The sequence below is a fragment of the Fundulus heteroclitus genome, chromosome 3, assembly GCF_011125445.2.
Source record: "Fundulus heteroclitus isolate FHET01 chromosome 3, MU-UCD_Fhet_4.1, whole genome shotgun sequence".
Taxonomy (NCBI): domain Eukaryota; kingdom Metazoa; phylum Chordata; class Actinopteri; order Cyprinodontiformes; family Fundulidae; genus Fundulus; species Fundulus heteroclitus.
Window position 1 is genome coordinate 29,206,799 of NC_046363.1, and position 26,910 is coordinate 29,233,708.

Below are 26,910 nucleotides of genomic sequence, written 5' to 3' on the forward strand. Positions count from 1 at the left end.
CTCTGAAGCTTAAACCAACAGTGTTTAACTTTAAATTTGATTTGATTCTCTTTAGTGCTTGGAGCGCTCTCTGCTGCAGGGAAAGTTTTCTTTGCAGAGGTTGGTCAGAAAATCATCTTGCAGTGTGGCGACAATAGGTTCAATTTTAGACTGGAATGGAGTCATGGTGGTCAAACGATCTTCAAAATAATCGGGAAAAATGGTCCCCCTTCCAAAGGTACAACATTTATCACATCAAAATACTTTGACACATTTTTGAATTTGGATATTATTAAAGACATAACTGTGCAATGTGTATGTTCCCTGTACTAGGAAATAGTCCAGTTGTACCAAGGGCAAAGAAACGAGGAGAAACAGACCTGGAAATATCCGATGTAAAGGAATCAGATTTTGGGGAGTTCACTTGTAAAGTGGATGGCAAACCCTATGAACACACGCTGGTCGTGGTGTCAGGTAAGTAGCAGATCCAATAAAAAAAACAAAGCAACCTGTTAATAGCAGCACACACGACTACATTAATATTTTAAAAGTAGAACTATTGTATGAAAGGCACATCGAAGGATGAACAAAGTGGCAATATCACACTTGTTTCTCTTTTTAAATCGAACAAGTCAGTTTTAGAGAGGAAAAAGTTTGCAATGGTTGTACCTAATAGCATTTCATTAATGGGTAGTGACCACAGCACTGTTATAAACTGAAGATTGCGTTAGAGAACAATTTCAGAATAAGAGTAGAAGCCAAAGAAAAGTTCAGCAATGCAATATTAATATATATATTATATATAGATTTGTGCCTTACAAATATCTGCTGCAAAATAACATTCCAGCGTCTTGTTCTCACACATTTGGATTTCCATTTGTGCTCGAACATCTCATCCTCTTGGCTTCTGGTGTTTAGCAGCCCGTCGTGATGGGTTATTCTTATTTACACAGAAAATAATTGATACCAGAATGTTTTCGGGGTACTGATAATATCGATCGTCCAAGTGTCAACAGTGGTACAGGGGTTTAAGCATCTAACTTTAATCCATAGATGGTTAAGCATTCATTGAGTATAGTAAGTATAAAAAAGGATTTAAAATGAAAAAAAAACAAGAGTACTCTGTCCATAGTAGTACAGCGTGTGTTTTACACCCTTTATCCCAATACATAGACACTATACAAGACAGGGCTGCATTATAAGTATTAAACCAACCCCATAGATACTCCAGGGCTTGGTGTTTTACAAGATACGCTTAATTTCTTTATGTTTGGAATAGATTAGAAAGACCTTTATCATGTGGGGAAAATTCGAGTGTAACAGGGACAAAAACAAGTTGACAGGAGATGGAAGACTTATAAGATTATATAATATGAACGTTTTAAAAGTTAAGGTGCACAGCAGAAGAGAAAGAACATATCAGAATGGAAAAAACACAAAATATTAATTTATTCATAAAGAATAAGGCATATTCAGACATATTCATATTCAAAAACGAGAAATTTTAAAGCAAAATAAGAAAAACAGCAGCCGATTTACAGATTGTACAAACAAAGCAAAACAGGAAAGATGAAACGTGTTTTTACATCCATTACCATATAAAACAAGACAACACAGCTTTAAACGTGAGTTTTCTCATTGTTATGATCCTCATTGCATCTTCTTTCTCTTTTTCCAACTCTGTACCAGTCTCGGTTTTTCCCAGCGGTGTTGTCCAGAGTGGCACTGATGTTACCCTCGATTGTAAGGTCAGCAGTCCGGGCGACAGCATTAAAGTCTGGTGGCGCTCACCCGATGGTTCAGAGCACCGATCTCATAAAGTTGAGCTCAAACATGTTGCTCCCTCACATCAAGGGACTTGGCAGTGTAGAGCGTCCCATGATGGGGAGGAATTCAGCAAAGATGTTGCCATTGTTGTAAAATGTAGGATATTTTGATTAAAATATAAACCTCATAGTGATGATTTCATGAGAAATTCAACCCGTGACCAGAAAGCAAACAAATGTTTTTTTTTTTTTTTGTTTTTTGTTTCAGCTCCAGATCCAAAACCAACAACTCCTGCAGTTAAAAGAAATCCGGGCCTGAGCTGGTGGATTTGGGTTGCCATCGGAGCGGCGGGCCTGGTCTTTATCATCCTGATGGTCGTCGTGGTCGTCGTGTACAAGAGGACCAAAAGGAGGAAGGTAAACGAGGGAAATCGATTTTCAGGTTAACGATTTATTAGCTTAACATTCGGTTAGTTAATAGAAAACCCTAAACTATATATATATATATATATATATATATATATATATATATATATATATATCCATCAAACTCTTGAAAACCTGGCACAAATTAACTGTTGTTTAAAGGTTATTCGGTATGAACAGCTGAGCTGAATAGTTGCCATATTTTATTGTATAATCCACGTTTGGAATGCTAAGGGGTATAATCGGATAGGGATGAGGTTATTTATTGATCATTTGCTAAAGCAAATTCACCAGAAACTCTCTAGACGCCATTCGTAAATAAGAGAAAAAGCTGAGAAAATGACAGATGAACAGGACCAGTGTTGTGTGGTGTAGATCTTAATATGATGGTTCAAAACCCACGTTTGAATGGAGAATAATGGAAATTGTGCAGCAATGAGTGTCTCAGTTCACCAATGAAACACAGAGGAGGACTTTAGCTTTATGTAAACTATCGCACGGAAGTTATAGCTGGACGTTTGCTTTCTTCCTGTTTAGAGTACGAGTTGTTTGCTTTCATCAGTCACATGGGGACGAGCACCATGTGTGGCCACTATGTCTGTCACATCAAGAAGGACCAACAGTAAGTTGTTTATGCATGTTTCCAACTTTCAAAGGTTGTTTCATACGACTAGACGTCAGGTATTAATGGGCCCATTTGAATATGATATGGTGCACGTGCAGAACAGCGATGATGTGATCAGACCCGGCTGCAGAAACAAATTACAGGGGGGGCATTCCATTTTTTTAGGGGGGCACACTTTAAAAAGAAAAAAAAAAACATTTTATATTATGGGCAGATAGAAAATTTCGGAAGCTTTCCATAACATTTGTTGGGCTTTTAGAAAGAATTACTAACAAAATATCAAAATAGTCATTATCTATTTTTTAAATAAGTTAAATCTGTCGATCTGACATAATCAATGAATAATAGTTATAATAAAACAAGAAAAGAATAATGGTTAATCAAGTGTTTGGTCAGTGTAAATGCTCAAGAGGGGTTGAGTTCTACTTATCAACTTAAAAATATTTCATGACTGCGTGTAAGAGAAATGTTTAATTGAGCTATACTGAGAGAAATTACGTGTATATTAAGGTAGATTTACAGCTCATGTTGGGAAGCTATTTCTAACTTATTTTTTTCCAGTTGATATATCCTGATTGTTAAAGAGATCTTGTGTGTTATTTGGTTGTCTGATTGTACATTTTGTTTGGAGCCCATATGCTCAGTTTTTTTCTTTGCTTCGGCGCAGTTGTGTGCTAATGGCATGTTCTTATGTGTTTAATAGTTCTGTGCTTTTAACATGAGAGAGTTTCAGATTTGGCCTTGTTTTTTTATTTTAAGTTAGGCATGTTTTATGCTGGTTTGGGTTACTGGAAACTAACAGTGACATAGGGTAACCTGTAGCGCTGTGTCAACTTAAAAGTCCAGCATAGGCTACACGCTAATAAACATGAGCACTGGCGTCAGGCTGAACACTGACTGAAGTAACAATTCTGACTAGAACAGGTTCTGTAATTGCAGCAGCTATGGAACAAGGTGCAGAACAGCTTGTGCTCGTAGCTGTCCTAGCTAACCCTGCTAGCTGTCTAGCTAACCCTCCTAGCGTTAATGTTTACTCCAGTTTAGACTTCAGTGCTGGCATTTCAAACATAAATTAATAACGCTCCAGCTCGCTCTCTGCTTCGTTGTCACTTCTTGTAATTGTTTGGTAATCGGACCAAATTTTCATCCCGCTCTACCGACACCTACGGTGACCACAACCGAACTGCGGCGGCGACTGAAGGCTATAGCTGTGTCTAGTGTCCCGCCCCACTCCAGCTGTGATTGGCTAGCATGCTGCCGTCAGTCGTTGATTTGATTGGTTAAATTGTATGATTGACACATCAAAGATAGTACTAAAAGGACGATGGCCACTCCGATACGGAAGCGTATTGCTGCCACTGGACAAAATATTTTTTTTGTTGCTTATCTTGTATAAACATGATCATTATCTTGTATAAACGTGATCTTATCTTGTATAAACATGATAATTATCTTGTAAAAACGTGATAATTATCTTGTATAAACGTGATAATTATCTTGTAAAAATGTGATAAATATCTTGTATAAACATGATAATTATCTTGTATAAACGTGATAATTATCTTGTATAAACGTGAAAATTATCTTGTAAAAACATGATAACTTATCCAGATGGTGGCGCTAGTATGCTTTTAGTCTGACTCATTTAAGACGAAGAAGAGAAGCATGTCCGTCATCTACTCGGGAACTAAAATGGCAAATTTATTGAAATGGATCAAGTTTTACTTTATGCTCGCTAGTATCACCTTATTTTCAACGGAAATACGGAGACAGTGAATGAGATATCCCTCCGCCTATGGCTAAAAGTTGTAACTTTGAAGAAACCACCAAAACAATGCTATGTTTGTTCTTTTAATTTCGTGGACAAAAGACCGATAGAAGAACACACGATGCCAGAAAACTGGTCGGGCTACGAAGTTCCATTAAAATCTCCGTGGAGACATCAAGAGGACAGCAAACACAGGTGAGCTAAGAGATGTTTACAGTGTTTACGTTTGTGTCACTCTTTATAAAACATATGCTTTCACATTAAGACAGCCATCTTTTAGCTTTGTTCTGTCTGTTAATTATTATCTGAATATTTTTCATCTCTGCTGGTAGGTTTTTGGGGTTCCGTTTGTAAAGTTATACAATGAGAGATTTACAGCAAAATGTTTAGCCTGTCATATGACATGAAAGGCAGGTTTCATTATTCATATTTTTGTTATTCATAAATCTATAAATAAGTCACAGTTCCCAGTTTAATATTTAAATAACAAGCTTAATATTTAGCTCCAAAATAAACGTCTAGTTTGTAAGCTAAACATTTAATTTGGAGTTCAATATTTCATTTGAAAACTAAATGCTTGGTTTGCATCTTAATACATAGTTTACAATCTAAACATTTAGCTGTGTAATTAAATATTTAGCTTGGAACGGTGACATTTATAAAATGTATAAAACCCATTTTTTCCTCTTATAGAATCCAAACTATTGCTGTTATATCTTGACTGTGTAACCTTACCAATGGTATCCCAGGTACTAGCATAGGCTGTTTGTAAAAACTAGAAGGAATGTGTGATATGAATATTTGAATGAGTATGAGTAATGATGCAGGTGTTGCTCTATTAGCTTGGTGTTAACATAGTTTTAAGTAGTCTTGATATGTTTTATGCTGTTTGCTAAACTGATTGTGGTCTTGTTTTTGACAGATGACTGCCGCTGTGATGCAGAGGCTGACTGGACCGCTCCGTAATCAGTCACCTATGCAGAAAGATGCTGATACTACAGGCACCGAAGGATCACACCTAGGAGAAGAGAAGAACAGTGCATGTGTACTCCTCTGGCATACCAGAGTGTCTCTGACACATGGAAGAACACATAATGTATTTGCCAGCCACTCATATTTCACATATATTACCTGTCCAGGTGTACCCTGCCTCTCGCCATTGAATGCTGGAGATAGGCACCAGCACCCCTCGCTATCCCAACAAGGATAAGGGTGTAGGAAAATGGATGGTAATAAATTAGTACAAAAAGTATGAATGATGTTTTTATTTTTCTAATCAACAGATTGTGCAGCTTTTTAAGATAAAAGTCTGATCTTTTGTTCATTGATGCTGTTTAAGGTCATTCAAGTTTGGGTAATGTTCTGTCAAAACACCACCTCTTCCTGTCTGTGGATGTGAGCACACCATTCTATAACAGTCTAATCTTGAATGGCAAGTTGGATAAGTACATCAGGAAGATAAGTAGAAAAATATGGACGGTTTATAGTTGTCACTACAAACTATCCATATTTTATATAAATATGATGACACCAAGTACTGTAATATAAATAAAAAATAACTGTTCCTTTAACTTTGTTAAAAGGTGCAGTTTGCCGTGGCCAAAGGTCTGACTGGATTGTCCTGAACAGATGAGCTGTGCCGTCCCCAAAAGGCTGAATGATGGATGTTTCCTGCACCACAAGAATTAAACGGCCTACAAATATGCCATAAGTGAAATGTACTACATTTAATGTAAACAAATTGCATTAATTCAATAAATGACATACTCTTATCTTTTTGTTAGTTTATGTACATAAGATACACTTTAGTTCTTTACACATGCTTAGGACAACATCCACTTAATCTAAATATGAATTAATGCAAATTACATTAGCAAGTGAAATAGATTGGAAACTTTAATAATACACATTTAGTTGGACACAATTTATGTATATGTAAACATTTAAATGGTCTAAAACTAAGGATATACAATACTTGAAAAGTTTAAAAAAAATTAAAAGTAATTCCAAATGTAAAACCTCAAGGTGCTACACAAAGAAATATTTAAAAGCAGAAATCCAAAACACATTCTAGTGTATTATAATTGCACTGATTTACAGTAGAATATAACTAATCAGGATCTTTTTGACATGTAAACTTCTCCGCTCAATCAGCATCCTCGTGGATGATCTCCTGCATGTTCTAAGGGGCTGCACGGACAAAAGATTTTGTCCATTTTATTTACCAAGTTGAGAGTTACAGTCTGGGGGATTATTGTCAAAACTCTGAGCCTCCTGATAACTCTTTCCACATGTATGTGGACATTTGCAATCTTCCTTGCTGCGGTTACATCCTCATCAGACAACTGCCCTCCTTTTATGGGTGAATGCTGGTAGAACAAGGTTAAATCTCCTCTCAAACAGCAGATCTCAGATGGTAAAGCCTCTGTCTGCCGTCACTTCATCACCAGGACAAAGGCACTCGAGAAGTCAGTGTTTTCCCTGCCACATACACTGTTCTTCTCTTCTCCTAGGTGTGATCCTTCGGTGCCTGTAGTATCAGCATCTTTCTGCATAGGTGACTGATTACGGAGCGGTCCAGTCAGCCTCTGCATCACAGCGGCAGTCATCTGTCAAAAACAAGACCACAATCAGTTTAGCAAACAGCATAAAACATATCAAGACTACTTAAAACTATGTTAACACCAAGCTAATAGAGCAACACCTGCATCATTACTCATACTCATTCAAATATTCATATCACACATTCCTTCTAGTTTTTACAAACAGCCTATGCTAGTACCTGGGATACCATTGGTAAGGTTACACAGTCAAGATATAACAGCAATAGTTTGGATTCTATAAGAGGAAAAAATGGGTTTTATACATTTTATAAATGTCACCGTTCCAAGCTAAATATTTAATTACACAGCTAAATGTTTAGATTGTAAACTATGTATTAAGATGCAAACCAAGCATTTAGTTTTCAAATGAAATATTGAACTCCAAATTAAATGTTTAGCTTACAAACTAGACGTTTATTTTGGAGCTAAATATTAAGCTTGTTATTTAAATATTAAACTGGGAACTGTGACTTATTTATAGATTTATGAATAACAAAAATATGAATAATGAAACCTGCCTTTCATGTCATATGACAGGCTAAACATTTTGCTGTAAATCTCTCATTGTATAACTTTACAAACGGAACCCCAAAAACCTACCAGCAGAGATGAAAAATATTCAGATAATAATTAACAGACAGAACAAAGCTAAAAGATGGCTGTCTTAATGTGAAAGCATATGTTTTATAAAGAGTGACACAAACGTAAACACTGTAAACATCTCTTAGCTCACCTGTGTTTGCTGTCCTCTTGATGTCTCCACGGAGATTTTAATGGAACTTCGTAGCCCGGCCAGTTTTCTGGCATCGTGTGTTCTTCTATCGGTCTTTTGTCCACGAAATTAAAAGAACAAACATAGCATTGTTTTGGTGGTTTCTTCAAAGTTACAACTTTTAGCCACAGGCGGAGGGATATCTCATTCTTCGGCTGGGGGTGAAGAAAGTAGGGCGTCTGGTATCCACAGCTCTTGTACGCGGTCGATGATTAAAACACTCTTGCTCCACGTAAACCTTTCTTTTACACCCGTTATCATGACAGCCTCTAACCGGACAAACGATCCCGGCCTTCCATGAAATCATAACGAGTAATTTTGTAGTTGCACGAGTCGTTGTCCAGCTGACTCGCCAGTAACAGGAAGTGACGTATCGGACGTCTCGCGCGGAAAACCGCCACTCACTGTCTCCGTATTTCCGTTGAAAATAAGGTGATACCAGCGAGCATAAAGTAAAACTATATCCATTCCCGTAAATTTGCCATTTTAGTTCACGAGTAGATGACGGACATGCTTCTTCTTCGTCTTAAATGAGTCAGACTAAAAGCATACTAGCGCCACCATCTGGATAAGTTATCATGTTTTTACAAGATAATTTTCACGTTTATACAAGATAATTATCATGTTTATACAAGATAATTATCACGTTTATACAAGATAATTTTCACGTTTATACAAGATAATTATCACGTTTATACAAGATAATTATCATGTTTATACAAGATAATTATCACGTTTTTACAAGATAATTATCACGTTTATACAAGATAATTATCATGTTTTTACAAGATAATTATCATGTTTATACAAGATAAGCAACAAAAAAATATTTTGTCCAGTGGCAGCAATACGCTTCCGTACTCCGAGGTTAAAAAAAAAAAAAAAAAAAAAAAAAGACAGCTTCCAGTCCAGGGCGGGCACAGCTGGCTCACAGGGCGGGCACGGCCCCCCAATGCCCGCCCATGCCGCCGGGTCTGGATGTGATTCGTTCTTCCAAGGAGCTGGGCAGCCAAAAAAGGCTTCAGAGGACCTCAAGGCAGCGCCATGAATGGAGAATTATGGTTATCAGGCCATTGTTAAAGCATCTATCAGTAAAAACAACAAATATAGGTCTCTATTTGCCAATCTTGGTTGTTGACCCAAGTGTTTTATGTTGAGGTAATCTTCTATTCGATCAATGAGATTCGATTATACGTCCGGGTCTTTGAGACTTAAACAGTTCTGCCCTCCAGGTGATAAAGGAGGCCAGACACAGAGTACGGCCCAGGATGCAGTCCCAGTGCCTCATGGGCATAAAGCAAAGTTGCATCTAGTTTCAGCGTGATGATGCTCAGTTGTCTTATTGTGCAGCTGCTTGGGATTTAGGGTGAACTCTTCACAGCATGGTGACACAATGCGTGTCGTTGCCCTCAAACACCAGTAGGCGTTTGACATAAAAGAGTTTGATGAACATTTACCAGGCGTGACCTGCAGGTGGCGTAATGGTTTCAAGAACCGCCGCACACAGACGATCCAGGACTGAAGTCTGCTGTTAAAGCAGCAACATTTTTTTCCTTTTCAGTTATTCCATCTACCATTATATTCAGTCATTACACACAGACTGATATATTTCAGGTGTTTATTTCTTTTCATTTTGATGATTATAATTGACAGCTAATGAAAACTCCCCAAATCTGTGTGTAATGAACAAATAGTTTACAAGTTTCACTTTTTCAATGGAATTACTGAATTTTTTTTAAATGTTTTCATGATATTCTTATTGTGACCAGCACCTTTATACTGTGCAGTACATGGACAAACTTTTAATTAGGCACAGATTATTATTTAAAACATTTTTTAAATGTAAAATCATTTTTGAGAAAGAATTCATTTTTTTGATATCTATAATTCTTAAGTATGTAAATTAATTCAGGTATTCACTTTAAATATTTGTCTGTTTGGCAAAAGTCTATACAAGTTGTATTTTTTTTAAATAAATTAGCCTGCTCAAATAAATTAACATGTTAATCATATTAAAATTATTTAAGATGCATCATTACTGAGATTCTTGTGTAAATATTTTTTTAATTTCCTCGTCCTAGTAAAATTTGAGAATTATGTCAATATTAAGGTGGTACAGCAGGGGGCGCCATAGTTCACATAAAAAATAAATCCTCTGATTCACTTTAGATTTAAAAGTTGTTTTTTTTATCTGCCTACACACATACGTGCTTAAAAACGGTTTCATTTGTGGTTTTCTGTACTTGCAAACGCATCAGCTGATCTTATTTTCCAAAATGATTCATTTGGTGATGAACACATTGTTTTATGAGTCTGTTTTTTTTTTTTCCACAGATGGGTCATCTTCAATGATCAGAAGGTCTGTGCTTCAGAGAAACCTCCCAAAGACCTGGGCTACCTGTATTTCTACCGTAGAGTGGCCGACTGAGGCGGAGCAGCGTTTCACTTCAGGAGGAGAAGACGAAGACGACGACGCCATCAAACCACAAACAGCAAGCTCTTACAAATGCTCTGGCACGCTTCACAACTGACAAACATGTAAATAAGGAAGTCTTTCAGATTGCTTATAAACGGTTAAATAAATTGGTGCAAATGTACAGATAAGTGTTGTTGGGGGGTTGTGTGTGTTGCTGTTCCTCTGTATCCACTGATAAATAACCACAGGCCTGTGTGAGCATCGACTCAGGTTGTCACCAGAGCAACTTTGACTTAAAGCCAGAACTAATCCAGACCTGATAAAAGCACGAGATCCGGGGTCTGCTCTGAAAAAAAAAATGGTCTCATGATTGGGAAAACTTGCTTGATGGAACAAACACTCCAAACATCGACTGACTTGGGACCGCTGAGCTCATGATTGACAAGTTTACGCTGATCTTTCCCGACTATTGATCTCCACTGCCATCAGTAGTCACTGCCCGTATTCGTTAAAACATGTCGCTCTTCAGGCCCGCCTTCTCGTTTGACTGGGAAATCGCACCGCTCTAGTTAGACTCAACCTCTACTACCTGTTTAAGTGCTACAAACACTCGTAGGGGAAAAAAGAGAAAAGTTATAAGAGTAAAAACACCAAATCAACATGTTTTCCTTAAGCGTTCGGTGAGGGTGATTCTTGGGTGACTCGTGTTTTATTTTGTTATTTTCAAAACGAATGCTTTGTTACTTCTGCTGTGAAAAATAAAGGTTTTTCCTCTCCGTCGATCTTGTTCTTCGGTTTGTTGCAACTCCAGCTCGTTTATTGCTTGCTTCCCTGGGAAGTCAGAACATTTTCTCGTTTCCCCTTTATGAAAGTGGGGAAAATTTTTTGTGAAAATAAAGCAATAATTTTAAGTGGTGTTTTTAGGCTCCCTGAGCTCTTTGAGAACAGTTCAGCGAGTGCCAGGCCTCCGTTGTGAGAAAACGGAGGCATAAGTAGCAAACCCACAGAAAGCTGGGGTTTAGATTGGCCCACAGCAGCTTTCCAAGTGCTGCTTTCTCTTCAGAGCTCTTCCGCCTTCTTCACTTTCTGCATCCCTGCACACTTGTTTCGATGAACTGAGTTACTGAGAGGATGAAACGAGGATTTTGAGCCTCAACAACAGCATTAAAGACGAAAGAAAGTAGGATTTAAGGTGAGATCTCAATCAAAAATGTTTAATGTGTTTTGTGTACTTTTAAATTTTAAATGTTTCTCGATTCGCTTTTTTTCGGTTACAGACTTTGACTGAGGATGGAGCAATTTGAATAATGTTTTGTTTGTACTGTGTTTTGTTTGATGACGTTTCCGTACCGGATGCAACTTTAAAATGCATCATAGAGCGATTTTAAAACCACACACCATATGTGTTTTAAAAAAAAAAAGTCTAAGCAGTATATTTTCAGACCATTTCTACATTTTTAAGAAAAGCCAGCATGTGTCACATGTTTTAATGTACAAAAGAAATAGAGAAAGGCAGGAAGTAGAGAGGAGCTTGGTGGTTAGAGCTCACATGCTTGGTAAGGTGCTCAGAAACAGTAGCTGCATGTCTGTAAAATAGAAAAAAGGGTTTGCTTTCACGCCCTGAACTAGGGCGTCACTATATTAAAACAATACAGATGCTAAGAAAGGTGCTTGATTCAATTTTCTGTACCGCAGCAACGTGTTTTTGAAGGCACAGGATTATTTCTGGTTAAGAGCAAAAAATATTCACATAATGACAAATGTAACTATAATTTTCTTCATTATGGCAAAACCAACAAGTTGGGGAAACATTTCTATGGAGGACTGAAATTAATAGAATTTAAAATAAAAGCAGTAAAGTACAACTTGCCCAAGGACTAAATAAATACAATTAAAATGTACCATTCAGTTTAAAAATGAGAACTTAAATTTTTGTTTTTTCTTTTATTTGCTTTTTGTGGCTCTTATTTCCCCCTTGAATTTTCTTACAGATCTGTCCCCGCCTACTTTGTGCTCGCCTTTAGCCCAAAAACAACCATAGAGGGCTGAGCAGATAGCAAACGGAGCAGATTGTCTGAGTTGATCGCGCGGCAAACACACGTTGTGCGAGCGTGCTAATCTCCCTGTCAGTATAGTATAGAAGTATACACTGCAAAAACGGATCTAAAAAGTAAGTAAAATGTTCTTAAAGTTAGTGTATTTATCCTTTATTTGAGCAGGTCATTAAGACTATCTGCCAATGGAATGAGTATTTTTACCCCTAAAATAAGAGAATTTGACATCCTGCACTTGAAATAAGATGGAGATGAATTGTTCCTATTTTAATTGCAAAAATCTTATTCCACTGGCTAATCATCTTATTTACCTGCTCAAATCAAGGACAAATACACTGATTTTAAGACCGTTTTACTTAATTCTAGCTCCGTTTTTGTAGTATAGTTATGGTGAGAACGGATCTGCACACAACTTCCTTCTGCTTGACCAATAGTAGCTGACCCAACAAAGGACAACCTACCTTATTTGCACAAAGAGCCAGAAATGCATAGGGAAAAAGTAAAAATGGAGACAGAAGAATTTAAGGAGATGACATGAAAATAAAAGGATAAGTAAACTCAAGGGGGAAATAACGCATCTACGCCACTATTCAAAAGTTTGGCCATTCAATGGCTTTTCCTCATTTTTATGACTTTCTATATTGCAGATACATAGTGACGACATCAAAACTATGACTAAAAAGTACTTAGAATTATGTATCAAACAGAACTGTGTATAACTAAAAGAAAAACGTGAAAAGAAACTGTCAAATTAGAATCATATCCTTAAATATGTTGGAAAGAAATATGAAGGTCAATTAAATTGTAAAACATTAAAAGTAACTGGAAAATTAAAAAAAAAACTAAATTGCATTATTTCTCTTTTTTAAATCAACTATATATTTCTGTCAGTTTTGGTCCTCCATACTCTCAGGTTCAGGATTATATAATTGAAGTGTCACTTCCCTGTTTGGAAAAACAGGGATAATAACCAGATAGTGTGTTAATATCCTGTATGGATTATGTACGTTTTCCTTTAATCAGTTATTTCATAAAAAAAAATGCATCTTTAGGTGTGCGCTTCCAGTTGCCTGTGAATTTTCTGATGAAACAAACAACTTTTACTTCTGAAGACATTACTCTGTGTCGTAGCGCTTTTAGCGTTGTTCAGCATTTAGTTTGTCTTGTGCGTCTGGAAACTTCCTTCAAACACTTTTGTGTTCATGTTGTCGACAAAGAATGTCGCATATTTCCTTCTGGTTGTTCTCATGTTAGCAAAGCTTCAAACTTCCAGCGGAAGACCATTATTATGGAGAAGCTGCAGGATTGATTACATCGAGGCGTTGATTATTTTAACAACACTAAGTTCTGAACTGCTGCATTTATGTTCTTTTCTTTTTATTATTTGCTTTAAGATCCAGCGGCCAGAATGAAGACAGTCATCCTGTTTGGGTTGGGTGAGTCGGTTTACAGCGCAGGTTTCAAATCCTCTAAAGCTTAAACTAACAGTGTTTAACATTAAATTTGATTTGATTCTCTTTAGTGCTTGGAGCGCTCTCTGCTGCAGGCAAAGTTTTCTTTGCAGAGGTTGGGCAGAAAGTCAATTTACAGTGTGGCGTTAATAGCTTTAAATATGTAGTGAAATGGATTGATCCTGATAAGAAAACAGTGAGAATAAATAGGAAAGGTGGTTTCCCTGGCAAAGGTACAAAATGAACCACATCAAAATACTCTGACACATTGTTGAATTTGTATATTATTAAATACATAACTGTGCAACGTGTATGTTCCCTGTACTAGGACAAAGTCAAATTGCATCAAGGGCACAGATACGACGAGACACAGACCTGGAAATATCCGATGTAAAGGAATCAGATTTTGGGGAGTTCACTTGTAAAGTGGATGGCAAACCCTATGAACACACGCTGGTCGTGGTGTCAGGTAAGTAGCAGATCCAAGAAAAAAAACAAAGCAACCTGTTAATAGCAGCACACACGACTACATTAATATGTTAAAAGTAGAACTATTGAATGAAAGGCACATCGAAGGATGAACAAAGTGGGAATATCACACTTGTTTCTCTTTTTAAACAAGTCAGTTTTAGAGGGGGAAAAGTTTGCAATGGTTGTACCTAATAGCATTTCATTAATGGGAAGTGACCACAACACTGTTATAAACTGAAGATTGCGTTAGAGCATAATTTCTAAATAAAAGCAGAAGCCAAAGAAAAGTTCAGCAATGCAATATTTAAATTTCTCTGCCATGTGAAAGTCTTTAAGTCTTTATAATTTTTCCAAACACACTAGTTGAAAGTTTTTCCTTTCGTTTCTGTGCCTTACAAATATCTGCTGCAAAATAACATTCCAGCGTCTTGTTCTCACACGTTTGGATTTCCATTTGTGCTCAAACACCTCATCCTCTTGGCTTCTGGTGTTTAGCAGCCCTTCATGATGGGTTATTCTTATTTACACAGAAAATAATTGATACCAGAATGTTTTTGGGGTGCTGATAATATCAATTGTCTAAGTGTCAACAGTGGTACAGGGATTTAAGCATCTAACTTTCATCCCTAGATGGTTAAGCATTCATTGAGTATAGTAAGTATAAAAAAGGATTTAAAATGAAAAAAACAAGAGTACTCTGTCCATAGTAGTACAGCGTGTGTTTTACACCCTTTATCCCAATACATAGGCCCTATACAAGACAGGGCTGCATTGTAAGTATTAAACCAACCCCATAGATACTCCAGGGCTTGGTGTTTTACAAGATACGCTTAATTTCTTTATGTTTGGAATAGATTAGAAAGACCTTTATCCTCCCACTGAGGGGGAAATTCGAGTGTAACAGGGACAAAAACAAGTAGACAGGAGACAGAAGACTTACAAGATTATATAATATGAACGTTTTAAAAGTTAAGATGCACAGCAGAAGAGGAAGAACATATCAGAAAGGAAAAAAAAATACAAAATAATTTATTCATAAACAATGAGGCATATTCAGACATATTCATATTCAAAAATGAGAAATTTTAAAGCTAGATAAGAAAGAGAGCAGCCGATTTACAGATTGTAGAAACAGAGTGAAACAGGAAAGATAATACGTGTTTTTATATCCATTACCATATAAAACAAGACAACACAGCAGCTTAAACGTGAGTTTTCTCATTGCTCTGATCCTCATTGCATCTTCTTTCTCTTTTTACAACTCTGGAAAAAGAGACCTGCAACCCGCCCAACCATAAAGGCGTCTGCCCAACCCATCAATCAGTGGTGCGCTCCGATCAGCACCTGGCGCTCACAGAGCGGGGCCGTGGTACACCATCCGCCAGAGTTGCAAAATGGTTAAAAAAAGCTTGGTTTATTATTATTTTGTTTACGTTTCAGCTTGGATTTTATTTACTGCGCAGCACAGTTTTTCGGTGACTTCAGTTTTTCGGCAAAATCAACGCTCCAGTGTACTGGAGTGCTGATTTTGCCGAAAAACTGAAGTCACTGGCCGCCATCTTGCTACTCCCTACTCTCACAAAATCCCATAGGATTTGGTTGCAACAACAAGCAGTTTTCTGGCTGTGGGAAAACGTTTCACAGGTAATTCTACAGTCAGTGGATGTAATAACACTATCAACTACTAGGAAATTAGGTGCTGAAATATTTTACATGTTATTCATATTAAATATATATGTATATATAAGTATGTGTGTAGGTATGTATGTATATACATGCATACATACATGTAAATATATGTTTTTGTATATTGTTATCTATATATTTATAAATGTTATATATATATATTTAAATGAATAAAATGCAAACTATTTCAGCACATGACTTTCTCATTATTTGATAGTTTTTGAACATAACATAAAAGTATATGGCATTTGACATGTAGTAGACATATGGCTGCACAGTGGCGCAGTGGGTAGCGCTGTTGCCTTGCAGCAAGAAGGTCCTGGGTCTTTCTGCATGGAGTTTGCATGTTCTCCCTGTGCATGCGTGGGTTCTCTCCGGGTACTCCGGCTTCCTCCCACAGACCAAAAACATGACTGTTAGGTTAATTGGCTTCTCTAAATTGTCCTTAGGTGTGAGTGTGTGCATGAATGGTTGTTTGTCTCTGTGTTGCCCTGCGACAGACTGGCGACCTGTCCAGGGTGTACCCCGCCTCTCGCCCAGTGAAGGCTGGAGATAGGCACCAGCAACCCCCGTGACCCCATGAGGGATAAAGCGGTTCGGAAAATGGATGGATGGATGGGCATTTGACATTTTAAAAGTTTTAATCCCCCCCTGAACATGAGAAAATCCTCGTTATTCGATGCTGTAGCGCACATATTCCCTAGTTACTGGGGGAAAATAGGGAGTACCAATATGGCGGCTGGTGGCTTCAAAGCGACTCGTTCTAACAGCGGGCGATTAGCACTCCAGTGTATAATATAGCTCAGTGTTAGTGACACGCGCATCGACACAGGTTTTGCTCTACGAGCTCGATGCATGCGCCGACGCATCGGTGTTGCCGGACCCATCACTACTGAGAGGTCATCTCATCCTTCCTTCTCTCATGACAACATGCGCACGAGTCCTATCATGATGTGAAAAAAAAGTTCATTGTGCGACATGAGTAACGTGCAGTAACGGGGTGTCTGCAATGATAACGTCGTTATACAGTCAAAGCAATTAGTTAGATTACTCGTTACTGAAAAAAGTAACGGTGTTTGTAACGTCGTTTATTTCAACGCAGTTATTCCCATCACTGCTGATGTTACCCTGGATTGTAAGGTCAGCAGTCCGGGCGACAGCATTAAACGCTGGTGGCGCTCACCCAATGGTTCAGAGCAACAATCTCAGAAAGTTGAGCTGAAAGCTGTTGCTTCCTCACATCAAGGGACTTGGCAGTGTAGAGCGTCCAATGAAGGGGATAAATTCAGCAAAGATGTTGCCATTGTTGTAAAATGTAGGATATTTTCATTAAAATATAAACCTCATAGTGATGATTTCATGAGAAATTCAACCCGTGACCAGAAGCAAACAAATGTTTTTTTTTTTTTTGCTTTTTTGTTTCAGCTCCAGATCCAAAACCAACAACTCCTGCAGTTAAAAGAAATCCGGGCCTGAGCTGGTGGATTTGGGTTGCCATCGGAGCGGCGGGCCTGGTCTTTATCATCCTGATGGTCGTTGTGGTCGTCGTGTACAAGAGGACAAAAAGGAGGAAGGTAAACGTGGGAAATCGGTCTGATGATTTGCCTCTGGCGGGTGAAACGAGAGGATCGAGAGGATTGAATCTGTGCGTTTGCTTCTTTCTACAGAAGACATTCATGAGGATGAAGAGGGCCCCACCCCCACTCATGACCCCAGATGTGGAGGTCAACGGTATCCTGGGTTCACATGGCAACGAGGTCGACGACTCTCTCTACTTCCCACTGCTGTGTCAGTCTGTCTGTCATTTCTGCATTTAATTTTTTTTTTAAACCAATTTATTTATTTATTTTACATCTTTTATTTAGTCGTTAGTTTTGGAGAAATATAAACTAGCAAATAGAATGTTCATTAAATACATCCCAGTAATTCAACTGTTTTCTGTCAACTGTATCTCAGCTCCGGTCCTCGATGACTCCACTGTGTCCCAGTTGTGTGAAATGGGTTTTCCAGTGGAGGCCTGCAGGAAAGCGGTCTACTACACTGGCAACACTGGAATCGATGCCGCCATGAACTGGATCATGAGCCACATGGACGACCCTGGTGTGTAGAAACTGGGAGTCTTCCAGGGAACATTTCCAAGTTTAACCGTTAATCTGCATCCATGTTTCTGTCTCCTGGTGGTCTGCAGACTTTTCGGCACCCCTTGTATTGCCAGGCAGCAGTTCTGGACCCGGGACCACTCCGACAGAGAGCCTCTCCGAGGAACATCTGGCAACGATCGTCTCCATGGGCTTCAGTCGAGATCAGGCAACCAAAGCGCTCCGAGCGACGGTAAGAATCACACGGTCCATTTTTAAAATGGAAACTGACCGCATGTCTTCATTTGGAGACATTGGCTGGAAGCGTTGATACGTGGCCAGATTAAATGCACATAAAGGGAAATTAATGTTTAACAGCTTTCAGTCTTCACTTTCTAGTAATGTGTTAAACTTCTCAGGAGAAACTTTTCCTGAGTTTCTAGCTGTAATTTTCTACCTTTTATGTACACATTCAATAATAAATTGTATTTTGTGGTGCTTTTCTAGATACTCAGACTCTTTACTAAGGTGCAGCAATAAAAAAAAAAAAGATAATTAGTTGCTTTTGCTGCTATTTCACTCATTTTCAGTCCACATCTTATTCCTGACTACAATACTGTTTTAAATTTAATTACGTAAAACAAATATTTTGAAATAGCTTTTTATCAAAAGCAAACCAGAAAGCGCTTCATAGAACAGAACTATAACATAAAATGTTGAACTAACATATAATAAAGAGAGAAAACATAAAAGCAGAAATGCGCTGACCACCAGGTCAGTTCTGAGTTTTGATTTTCTTTCAGGTCTGACTCGCTGATCCTGACTTTAGAAATTATAAAAGAGAAAAATGTTATGCATCTCTGATCAAAGTAGTAGTTTAAAATCACTCAGAAGTTAAATGTTAACTCAACCTCAAATTTACTTTTTTGTGCTAATAAAGTGTAAACATGGCTGTGTAATATTGCTGCTTACATTTCCCAGTCCTTATTTTTCACATTTGTTGAAATCCTGCGTTTGTTTCTAAAACCAGCTGTGTAGCGCCCCCTCATGTTTGACCAATGAACTGCATTTGAAGTTGAAATCAGTATTTGTATTGACTCAAAAGTTACTGTGAGTCACCCAGAAAAATTTACGTCAGTAGCTCTGCGGCTGCTGGTTATAAGCAGCTCCGTCTCGTACGCCTCCGTAACAACTTGGAAAATTGAGCTTTGCAATCTTTCTATCGATTTTCAGGTTAACGACTTATTAGCTTAACATTCGGTTAGTTAATAGAAAACCCTAAACTATATAGATATATATATATATATTAACTGCTGAGCTGAATAGTTGCCATATTTTATTGTATAATCCAAGTTTGGAATGCTAAGGGGTATAATCGGATAGGGATGAGGTTATTTATTGATCATTTGCTAAAGCAAATTCACCAGAAACTCTCTAGAAGCCATTTGTAAGTAAGAGGAAATGCTGAGAAAATGACAGAAGAACAGGACCAGTGTTGTGTGGCAAAGGATCAGTGGTGTAGATCTTAATATGATAGTTCAAAACCCAAGTTTGAATGGAGAATAATGGAAATTGTGCAGCAATGAGTGTCTCAGTTCAACAATGAAACACAGAGGAGGACTTTAGCTTTATGTAAACTATTGCATGGAAGTTATAGCTGGACGTTTGCTTTCTTCCTGTTTAGAGTACGAGTTGTTTGCTTTCATCAGTCACATGGGGACGAGCACCATGTGTGGCCACTATGTCTGTCACATCAAGAAGGACCAACAGTAAGTTGTTTATGCATGTTTCCAACTTTCAAAGGTTGTTTAATACGACTAAACGTCAGGTATTAATGGGCCTATTTGAATATGATATGGTGTACGTGCAGAACAGCGATGATGTGATTCGTTCTCCAAGGAGCTGGGCAGTGTGATTTATGTAGTATTGGCCTAATCCTGCTTCGCTACTAAAGGCCCATTTTTACCCCGGTTTAAGATTTGACAATAAAATAAGGAATCATTGATCAGAGGTAGAACGGTTTAAATACATATTTAATTCATAGAAATTAAATATGGAGACAGAGTTACATTACCAATTGAGATCTTTCACCGCACGGTCGAGAAGTCTGTCTGTCTGAAGTAAGTTTTACCAAGACATTCCTTTTATCAACTTTAAACTCCTCCTGCATGGCTCAGTGGGAGGATGACTGACCCCCTCTCCTTCTGACCACCCCCTCAGGACAATAAAACTCCATGTTTATCTTACGCTGGAGCAGGAAGGAACAGACCCCACTCTGCTTTACTCAGTAACCCCAACTAAGATATGTTTTTAATTCTCAACAACCCCTCTGTTTTGATCCCTCAAAGATCAAACCAATAATTAGGCTAAACTAAGTCTATGTCTTGAAACCTTTAAACAAAATGTAAATAGTAAGATGTAATATTGTAACCCACTGTCCCCTCTGTTGGCGACTTATGAAATCAAATGAAGTTCAAATGTTCCCCTTAAATGTAAAATAACCCAAGTATAAGCTAAAAAGCTACTAAAACTATCTGAATCTCTAACCTACTAGAATTAAGAAAAGTAAGCACCTTTATCCGAGAGGTGCAAGGCTAAGATAAATGTGCAACTACCAGAAACTATTATATGATCTTAATATGACTTTAAGAGTCCTAACCTAGATTAACAAATTGCTTCTTAGAAATAAAGATAACCCATGAAAGCACTACACTCAGATCAAACCATAGAATAAAAAACAGATTTTCATGCAATGCAAAACCAAGATTCTAACGATACTAATATTGAACACCTTATGAATATGGAACTTATAAGACATATGCAGTGGTTACAAAACTCTCATTTTCTTTTTTCTTTTTTACACAATGCATTCAATTGTGGTCATGATGTCTTGCGTCTCGGAGATGTCTTCTTCTCGCCTTTAAAGAAGATGGTGTAAAGAGCCAGTGTTCCAACCGCGGTCTCCACAGAACTGTATGTTAATCTTTATTAAAAATAAAAAACGAAAACAAAATAAATTTCCAGCTGCCCCTTCCGTGGGTGGCTCAGCGCGTCAAATTGTTCCGGTGATCTTTCCTTGAACCCTCTGTTTGGCTGGTACACACGGCTCTGGAATCAGATGGGCCCCTGACCTCTGGCCCACCACATCTGTCTGTTGATGACTTTAGCGTGCATCCTTCGAGGTTGGGGGTCGGTGGACTCCCTTCACATTTCTCCTAATTTTATGTCTCCTGAAACTTACACGACAACCGTTTAAATATCAAATGTCGTGTGCTACCTGTAATTCCGGAGGTTGACTTCGGTCCCGAAAAGCTCCTTTCAGTCATATGGAAACATATCCTGTAATGAAATTAACTGAACACTCCCACAAGAAACACATTTCACATCTTCCATTGTTCTCTCTCCAGCCTATGAGAAACCATTTTAGAAATGTAATAGTTAATGAGACATTTTATTGCAATTCCTCTTTCCCCGTCCTTACGCTGTCCTGTAAGAAAATGCAACGACCAGACAAATACGTTAATCTCTGGTGAAGATTCCCCTGTCTGTAAAATCAAAAATTAGTTAATGCAGTTGTGAAATCAAAGTATAGTAACGAGACGCATGTGGGGCCCGTTTGTGTTGGACCAACCTTTTGTCTAAGTTTCCTTGAGACAGTGAGTCTGCTGCCTAACCTTTGACCGTTAAATTTAATCTCTTCTCTTAGCTCGGTTCCTGGGGAAACTGGAACAATCGTAAAACCTTGTGACATGCACTTATCTGCACACAAGACTGTCATATGGCCTTGGTGCATCCTGTTTCTGACACATGCTCACTGAAGTGTGAAACCAACCTTTGTTCTCCTCATCTGTTCAGGTCACTGGGTTAAAGTTAACATCTATATCACTTTAAGCTACACTATTATATATAAGTGATTATATTTCCATAACACTGTTATCCTGTAAGAATGTCAGAATGTTCTCTGAATTAAAGATTAAAGATTACCATCCATCACACCACTTCACATAAAACCTTTCAGCACGTCACCACACTTTGCTTCTGTACCCTTTACTCAGATGTCTATGCTGCAAAAAAGTTCCTATTTTTAATCTGAGAAGAAAAGCAAACCCTCGTTTTAGTTCACCTATCGTTTTATCCAGTTGTTACAAATCCTGATCCAGTTTACTGCAACAGATATACGTGGCTTTGAATCCTTAACTAACCTACCTGACACACCAATGATTTTAAAGTAAACTAAATATGCATTAAGTTACCCTCTGTTTATCTCTGTTTTATCCATTTTTTTGTAGTTTATGTAGTTTTTCTATTTAATTTAACATTCACTTTATTATCCTGCTTAAACTGTTTAAGCCTTTATCCAAGAACCCCCTCATATAATCTATCTGTAGCAGATACGTGGTGTCTGACACTCCGCCCATTAAATCTAATTTATAGTTCTGTTTTGGGAGTCACTTAACAAACATTCCAGAGAGCCATGGGTAAGGTCTTTTGTGGGGGTTTCTTTTTGTTTAAACAACCGTTATCTGATTTACAATGCAGTTACATACCTCTGTGGTGTCCTGCACAAGAATCCTTCCTCCGAATTACTTGTGCCAAGGGTTGATATAAAGTTTAAGATCTAAATAACTTTAAGATACAGTGTTATCATATAATTGTTTATGTCATATCCCTCTGCTTGGAACAAAATTAACTTTGTTACAAAACATTAACAAAGAATAGTATTAGTCATCACAAGGAATCAATTAACTGCAAATAATTAACTGAATTGAAGTATGAAAAACACTGCCCTATATCCTGGATTCAGATCAAAACTTAATGCAATTTCATAATCCCACAGATCTACAAGAAGTCCTCCAAAAGTTGTGTAAGATCATTGTACCCATTGAAATAATGATTATTCTAATGTGCTCACAGCAAGTTGATGGTATGAGAATGCTGACTGTTCCAAGGTACTTACATACTGATAAAATATTGGGCTTTACCTGAATAAAACACCTGGTAACGGCAAAGTCTGGTAAAAATCTGATAAGTTTTAGCATGCAACAGTTATACTGTACAATAGAAAAATCTCAATACTTGAGAGCTATTTAAGAAATAACCTAACAGATCCGTTTAACCTAAAAAGTGTATCTCTACAATGAATAGGAAACAAGACGTCTCACCCAGATCACCGCTGTGCCTGCTAGTGAGAGGCCCCCCGCGTCATAGAAGCTGATAAGAACTTCCAGTCTGTAAATTTATGGCATGCAGCTGTGAGCATGTAGCATCACAGAACCCTAAATGTGAAAAATATCCCCACCCCAGTGAATTTTCTGCTAATAATTGTGATGGTAAAATACACCTTCTGCTGTCAATTATGAGCAATACGGTCCTGGACATAATAGAATTAAAACTCATGTTTAAAAGGAACATATCAGTTATATAGTAAAAAATTTAAGAGACAGTAGTATATTTTTCAAAACCGCAAACCTGTACTGCTGGTATCTGCCCAATCGGCTGCCTTAAGAAGTTATTACCTGCACCAATCCATTTGCCTAGAAGCTCAAGAGTTGGAGACACAGAAAAAATATTAGAAATCACATTCCATTAAATTTGGTCAGAAGAATATTGGTAGAAATAACAGTCTGAATTACCTTAACAAAAAGTCTGTTATCAGTCTGTGGTCCTTGAGATGGACTGGACTGACATGTACAGCAGATCAGGCAGAAAAGAGATTGGAGTTTAGACGTCGCACTCACAGCTTCCATGTATGGAACTCCACATTTCGTCCCCCACGTGTTGCAGTGATTCGCTGTCGACGCAACTCAGTGACAAAGTTCTGGTCCACGACTCAGAAACAGGATGAGACATTCAACTCCAGTGTATGCAGATAGTCATTTTCCCTTGACAGCTTAGGATCTGTGCTGTTCATAGGCGTTGGCCATTGTTCCAGGGTGAGGAAACATTGTTCATGGGAGCGTTATCCCCTAGACGGAGCACTGACCTTCTTGAAGGTGAGGTGGTATTGGGACTTCTTGCCAGGATTTAGTGATGTGAAACAGTCCCTGGCCCAGTGTCCAGCGTAAGCAACTGTCCCAGACACACATATCGGCTGTAAATGCTCAGTTTCATTCTTCCAACCCCAAATCGGCACCGATCTGCGTCTCATGTCAGCCGTGTCCATACTCCAGAACGAACAGACCTGTAACAAAATTAAGATAGAAAAAGAAAAACGGGGGAAGGGAGCTCCCCCACCTTAAATTAAAATAGAGATAGTTATCGATGGAATCAGCTGCTTACTCTCACTCCTTCCTATGTTGTTTTCCAATAACTGTAATTTTACCAACTTTTAGTAATTAACAAACTCAAGCATTGTGTATCACCCTTCCTTTGAGTCACAGGCAAATGGTGTATCAAATATTGTCTGAGCGAGCGTATCAAGATTTAAAATCATCAGCTGAGATATTGAAGAGGACACGTTTTTTTTAACACTATTACTCTAAATAATTCCCCTAAATTGGACTGATTTATTTAGGATCCACAACTGTGTGTTTGATCCATCCTACTGATTTTTTTTTCAGAAGATATCGAGAGTCCCAGTCAAACTCAGGAACCTTCTGCTAAAGTGTATAAAGAAAATGCTGTATAACTACATCTATCAAGGAAGAAAATATAAAGACACCAAAGGTACATTTTAAAACAGCTCTAAAATCAGTTATGTGCCTTTGTTTAGTAAATTTTTAAGTCAAATTCTGCCGGCCACAAACAATCACCAGCAACTGATGTTGAAAAGTTTATTCACCAGAATTCGCACATTACCAAATGAACAAAGAAAAAAGATTCCTCGGGCTCTAAATTACTGTGTAACAAGGGCATCTGCATTTTGTGGGACCATGAAAATGTGATTACATATAATGAATAATTTGGGGACCGTTCTGTGATGATCCCGTAATATTTTCTATTTCTACTAGGTTTTGGCGCTCTGCAATATCAGTATCTATAATAAAATGATACACGCCATTAACATTTGTCACAGATTCCTCAATTTTAGCTGCTTCATTTGAGGATAACTTCAAAACTGACTCATGACTAAATGCAGGGTTAACAAAATCTGTCAAATTAACCGCAATATCCATTTGCACACACTATTAAGGTACAGTTTAAACTTAACTTCTAACTCTGTTTAGTTCCGCTTACTTGTGTTTTTTCCCAGGCCTGCAAATGAGCAAAAGTTTATAGGGTGGCTATTTTCTGCTCCCTATTAATCAGCCAGATTTAAGTCTGATGAATTATATCTATTTATTTATTTACTATATCTAGGGCTATCAAACAATGAAAACCTTTTAATCACTATTTAATCGCAAATTATATTTCATGTCTGAAAATATATACATTCATTAGGCATTTTAAAACGCTATTTTGCAATAGATAATGCTAGTTAAAATTACACTCTAACGGAAAGCATTTTCCCGTTTTTGTGTTTTCCCAATTTATAATGCCTCAAACAAATGTTCAATGTTCTGCCAAATTTTCAACAACTTTTCCAAACTTCTAACCACTTTCTAACTTTTAGGCTACAGTTCAAAATAAAAAGTTTTCTCCAAAACTCACCAAAATGCAGCTGTTCATGCTCTCCAATGCAACTCACCCATACAGCTTGCAGCCAATACCTCAAATCGCGTTACTGCATTGAAATTCTCCTGCACTTCAACAAACATCATTAATGCATCAACCTTTTTTCCAATGATTTCCAATTTCCCCTTAGTTTTTATTTTCACCCATATTTTTACTTATCACTTTTACTTAACAAAATTAAACTGCTCCCCAGTCATTGCTCTAATCTTGAGGCCCACGCACGTGGAGAAATTCACACACACACACACAAGAGACTTCGAAGCCGCGCACACACAGAGACAGACTCAGACCGGAGCTTCTAATCATTCAAACCATGGATCCCATTTTACAGAGACAAAATTGTTAGACAAGACGTAACAAACATAACATTTTAAGACAGACAGCCTGGCGCATCACAGAGAGACCCTCGTCCCTTCCGTAGTCGACAAAACGTTTCCTTATGTTAAAATCTCCTCGTCTGATCGTCGTGTTCTCGAAAAACCCAGTTTTTCGAAAACTAGAAAACAATCCTATTGTCTTCCTGGGGCCCCTTTTTTAATCTCTTATCTTCTATAACAGCTCACTCTTAAGGTCTTGCTGCTCTTAGCCTCAACATAAGATCCTACGTATTCTTGGCCGTCCTATCGCTGTGCTGCATTAGGGTGTCCCCTTCCCCAAAGAAAGCACTCCATCTTAGTCCTAAATTCACCAGTTTGTCAGTCTGGTGCAGAGGTGACCAAATCTCGGGACTCTTTTTATTCTTTGTATTTTATCTTTTTTATTTGATTTTAAATAGTTTTTTGCAATCTCAACATTTAAGTTTCTCAATTGTTATTCTTATGTTATTTTATTTAATTTTGTAAAGTCTCAACAGTTAAGTTTCTTGGCTGTTATTTCTAATTTCCTTCTCATACAGCCTCACCATCTAAGATTACTTGCCATTTAATTTTCTATCTAATTTTACGTTTTTCTGACGCAAACAAACACATAAATCCCATTCAATCATTTCTCGGATTCAACATAAATTCCATTCAAACCTAGTTGTACTGTTCAGCCTCTGATATTTTGAGAAGAAAGCTTCTCATTTACAGCAACACTTGATTTAGCCTACATCTAATCTTTAGCCAATAGGAGAATCAAAATCTCCTTACTTTTTTTCGGGTCGACCCTGTTTTGCTGTAAGTGATTACTTCTTCGTGCCCAAATTCAAAAGGTTCCTCCA

At 37.8% G+C, this 26,910-nt stretch overlaps 1 protein-coding gene and 3 long non-coding RNA genes across 5 annotated transcripts in view; 3 read left to right on the top strand and 1 right to left on the bottom strand.

Moving 5' to 3' along the window:
• LOC118557565 overlaps positions 1-26,910 on the top strand; it is a 30,332-nt gene that overhangs the window by 73 nt on the left and 3,349 nt on the right. Inside the window, exons 2-9 of the mRNA XM_036127772.1 lie at positions 56-217; positions 313-453; positions 1,588-1,902; positions 2,014-2,162; positions 17,685-17,805; positions 17,974-18,117; positions 18,206-18,348; positions 19,780-19,864. Of these exons, the coding sequence (XP_035983665.1) occupies positions 56-217; positions 313-453; positions 1,588-1,902; positions 2,014-2,162; positions 17,685-17,805; positions 17,974-18,117; positions 18,206-18,348; positions 19,780-19,864 (1,260 nt within the window). The remainder of the gene's footprint in view (positions 1-55; positions 218-312; positions 454-1,587; positions 1,903-2,013; positions 2,163-17,684; positions 17,806-17,973; positions 18,118-18,205; positions 18,349-19,779; positions 19,865-26,910) is intronic.
• On the top strand, positions 2,682-11,131 carry LOC118562636. The gene is made up of 2 exons (XR_004930705.1): positions 2,682-2,793; positions 10,274-11,131. It is a non-coding gene; the product is annotated as an uncharacterized LOC118562636 (long non-coding RNA).
• LOC118556122 lies at positions 4,612-6,314 on the top strand. Of its 2 annotated transcripts, none has more exons than XR_004930707.1 (3): positions 4,612-4,759; positions 5,487-5,793; positions 5,904-6,314. It is a non-coding gene; the product is annotated as an uncharacterized LOC118556122 (long non-coding RNA). The 2 variants fall into 2 exon arrangements; XR_004930706.1 differs by having other exon boundaries at positions 4,613-4,759; positions 5,487-5,813; positions 5,904-6,312.
• LOC118562637 lies at positions 6,554-8,000 on the bottom strand. Its single transcript, XR_004930708.1, has 2 exons — positions 7,901-8,000; positions 6,554-7,173 (listed from the first exon to the last, which is right to left on the bottom strand). It is a non-coding gene; the product is annotated as an uncharacterized LOC118562637 (long non-coding RNA).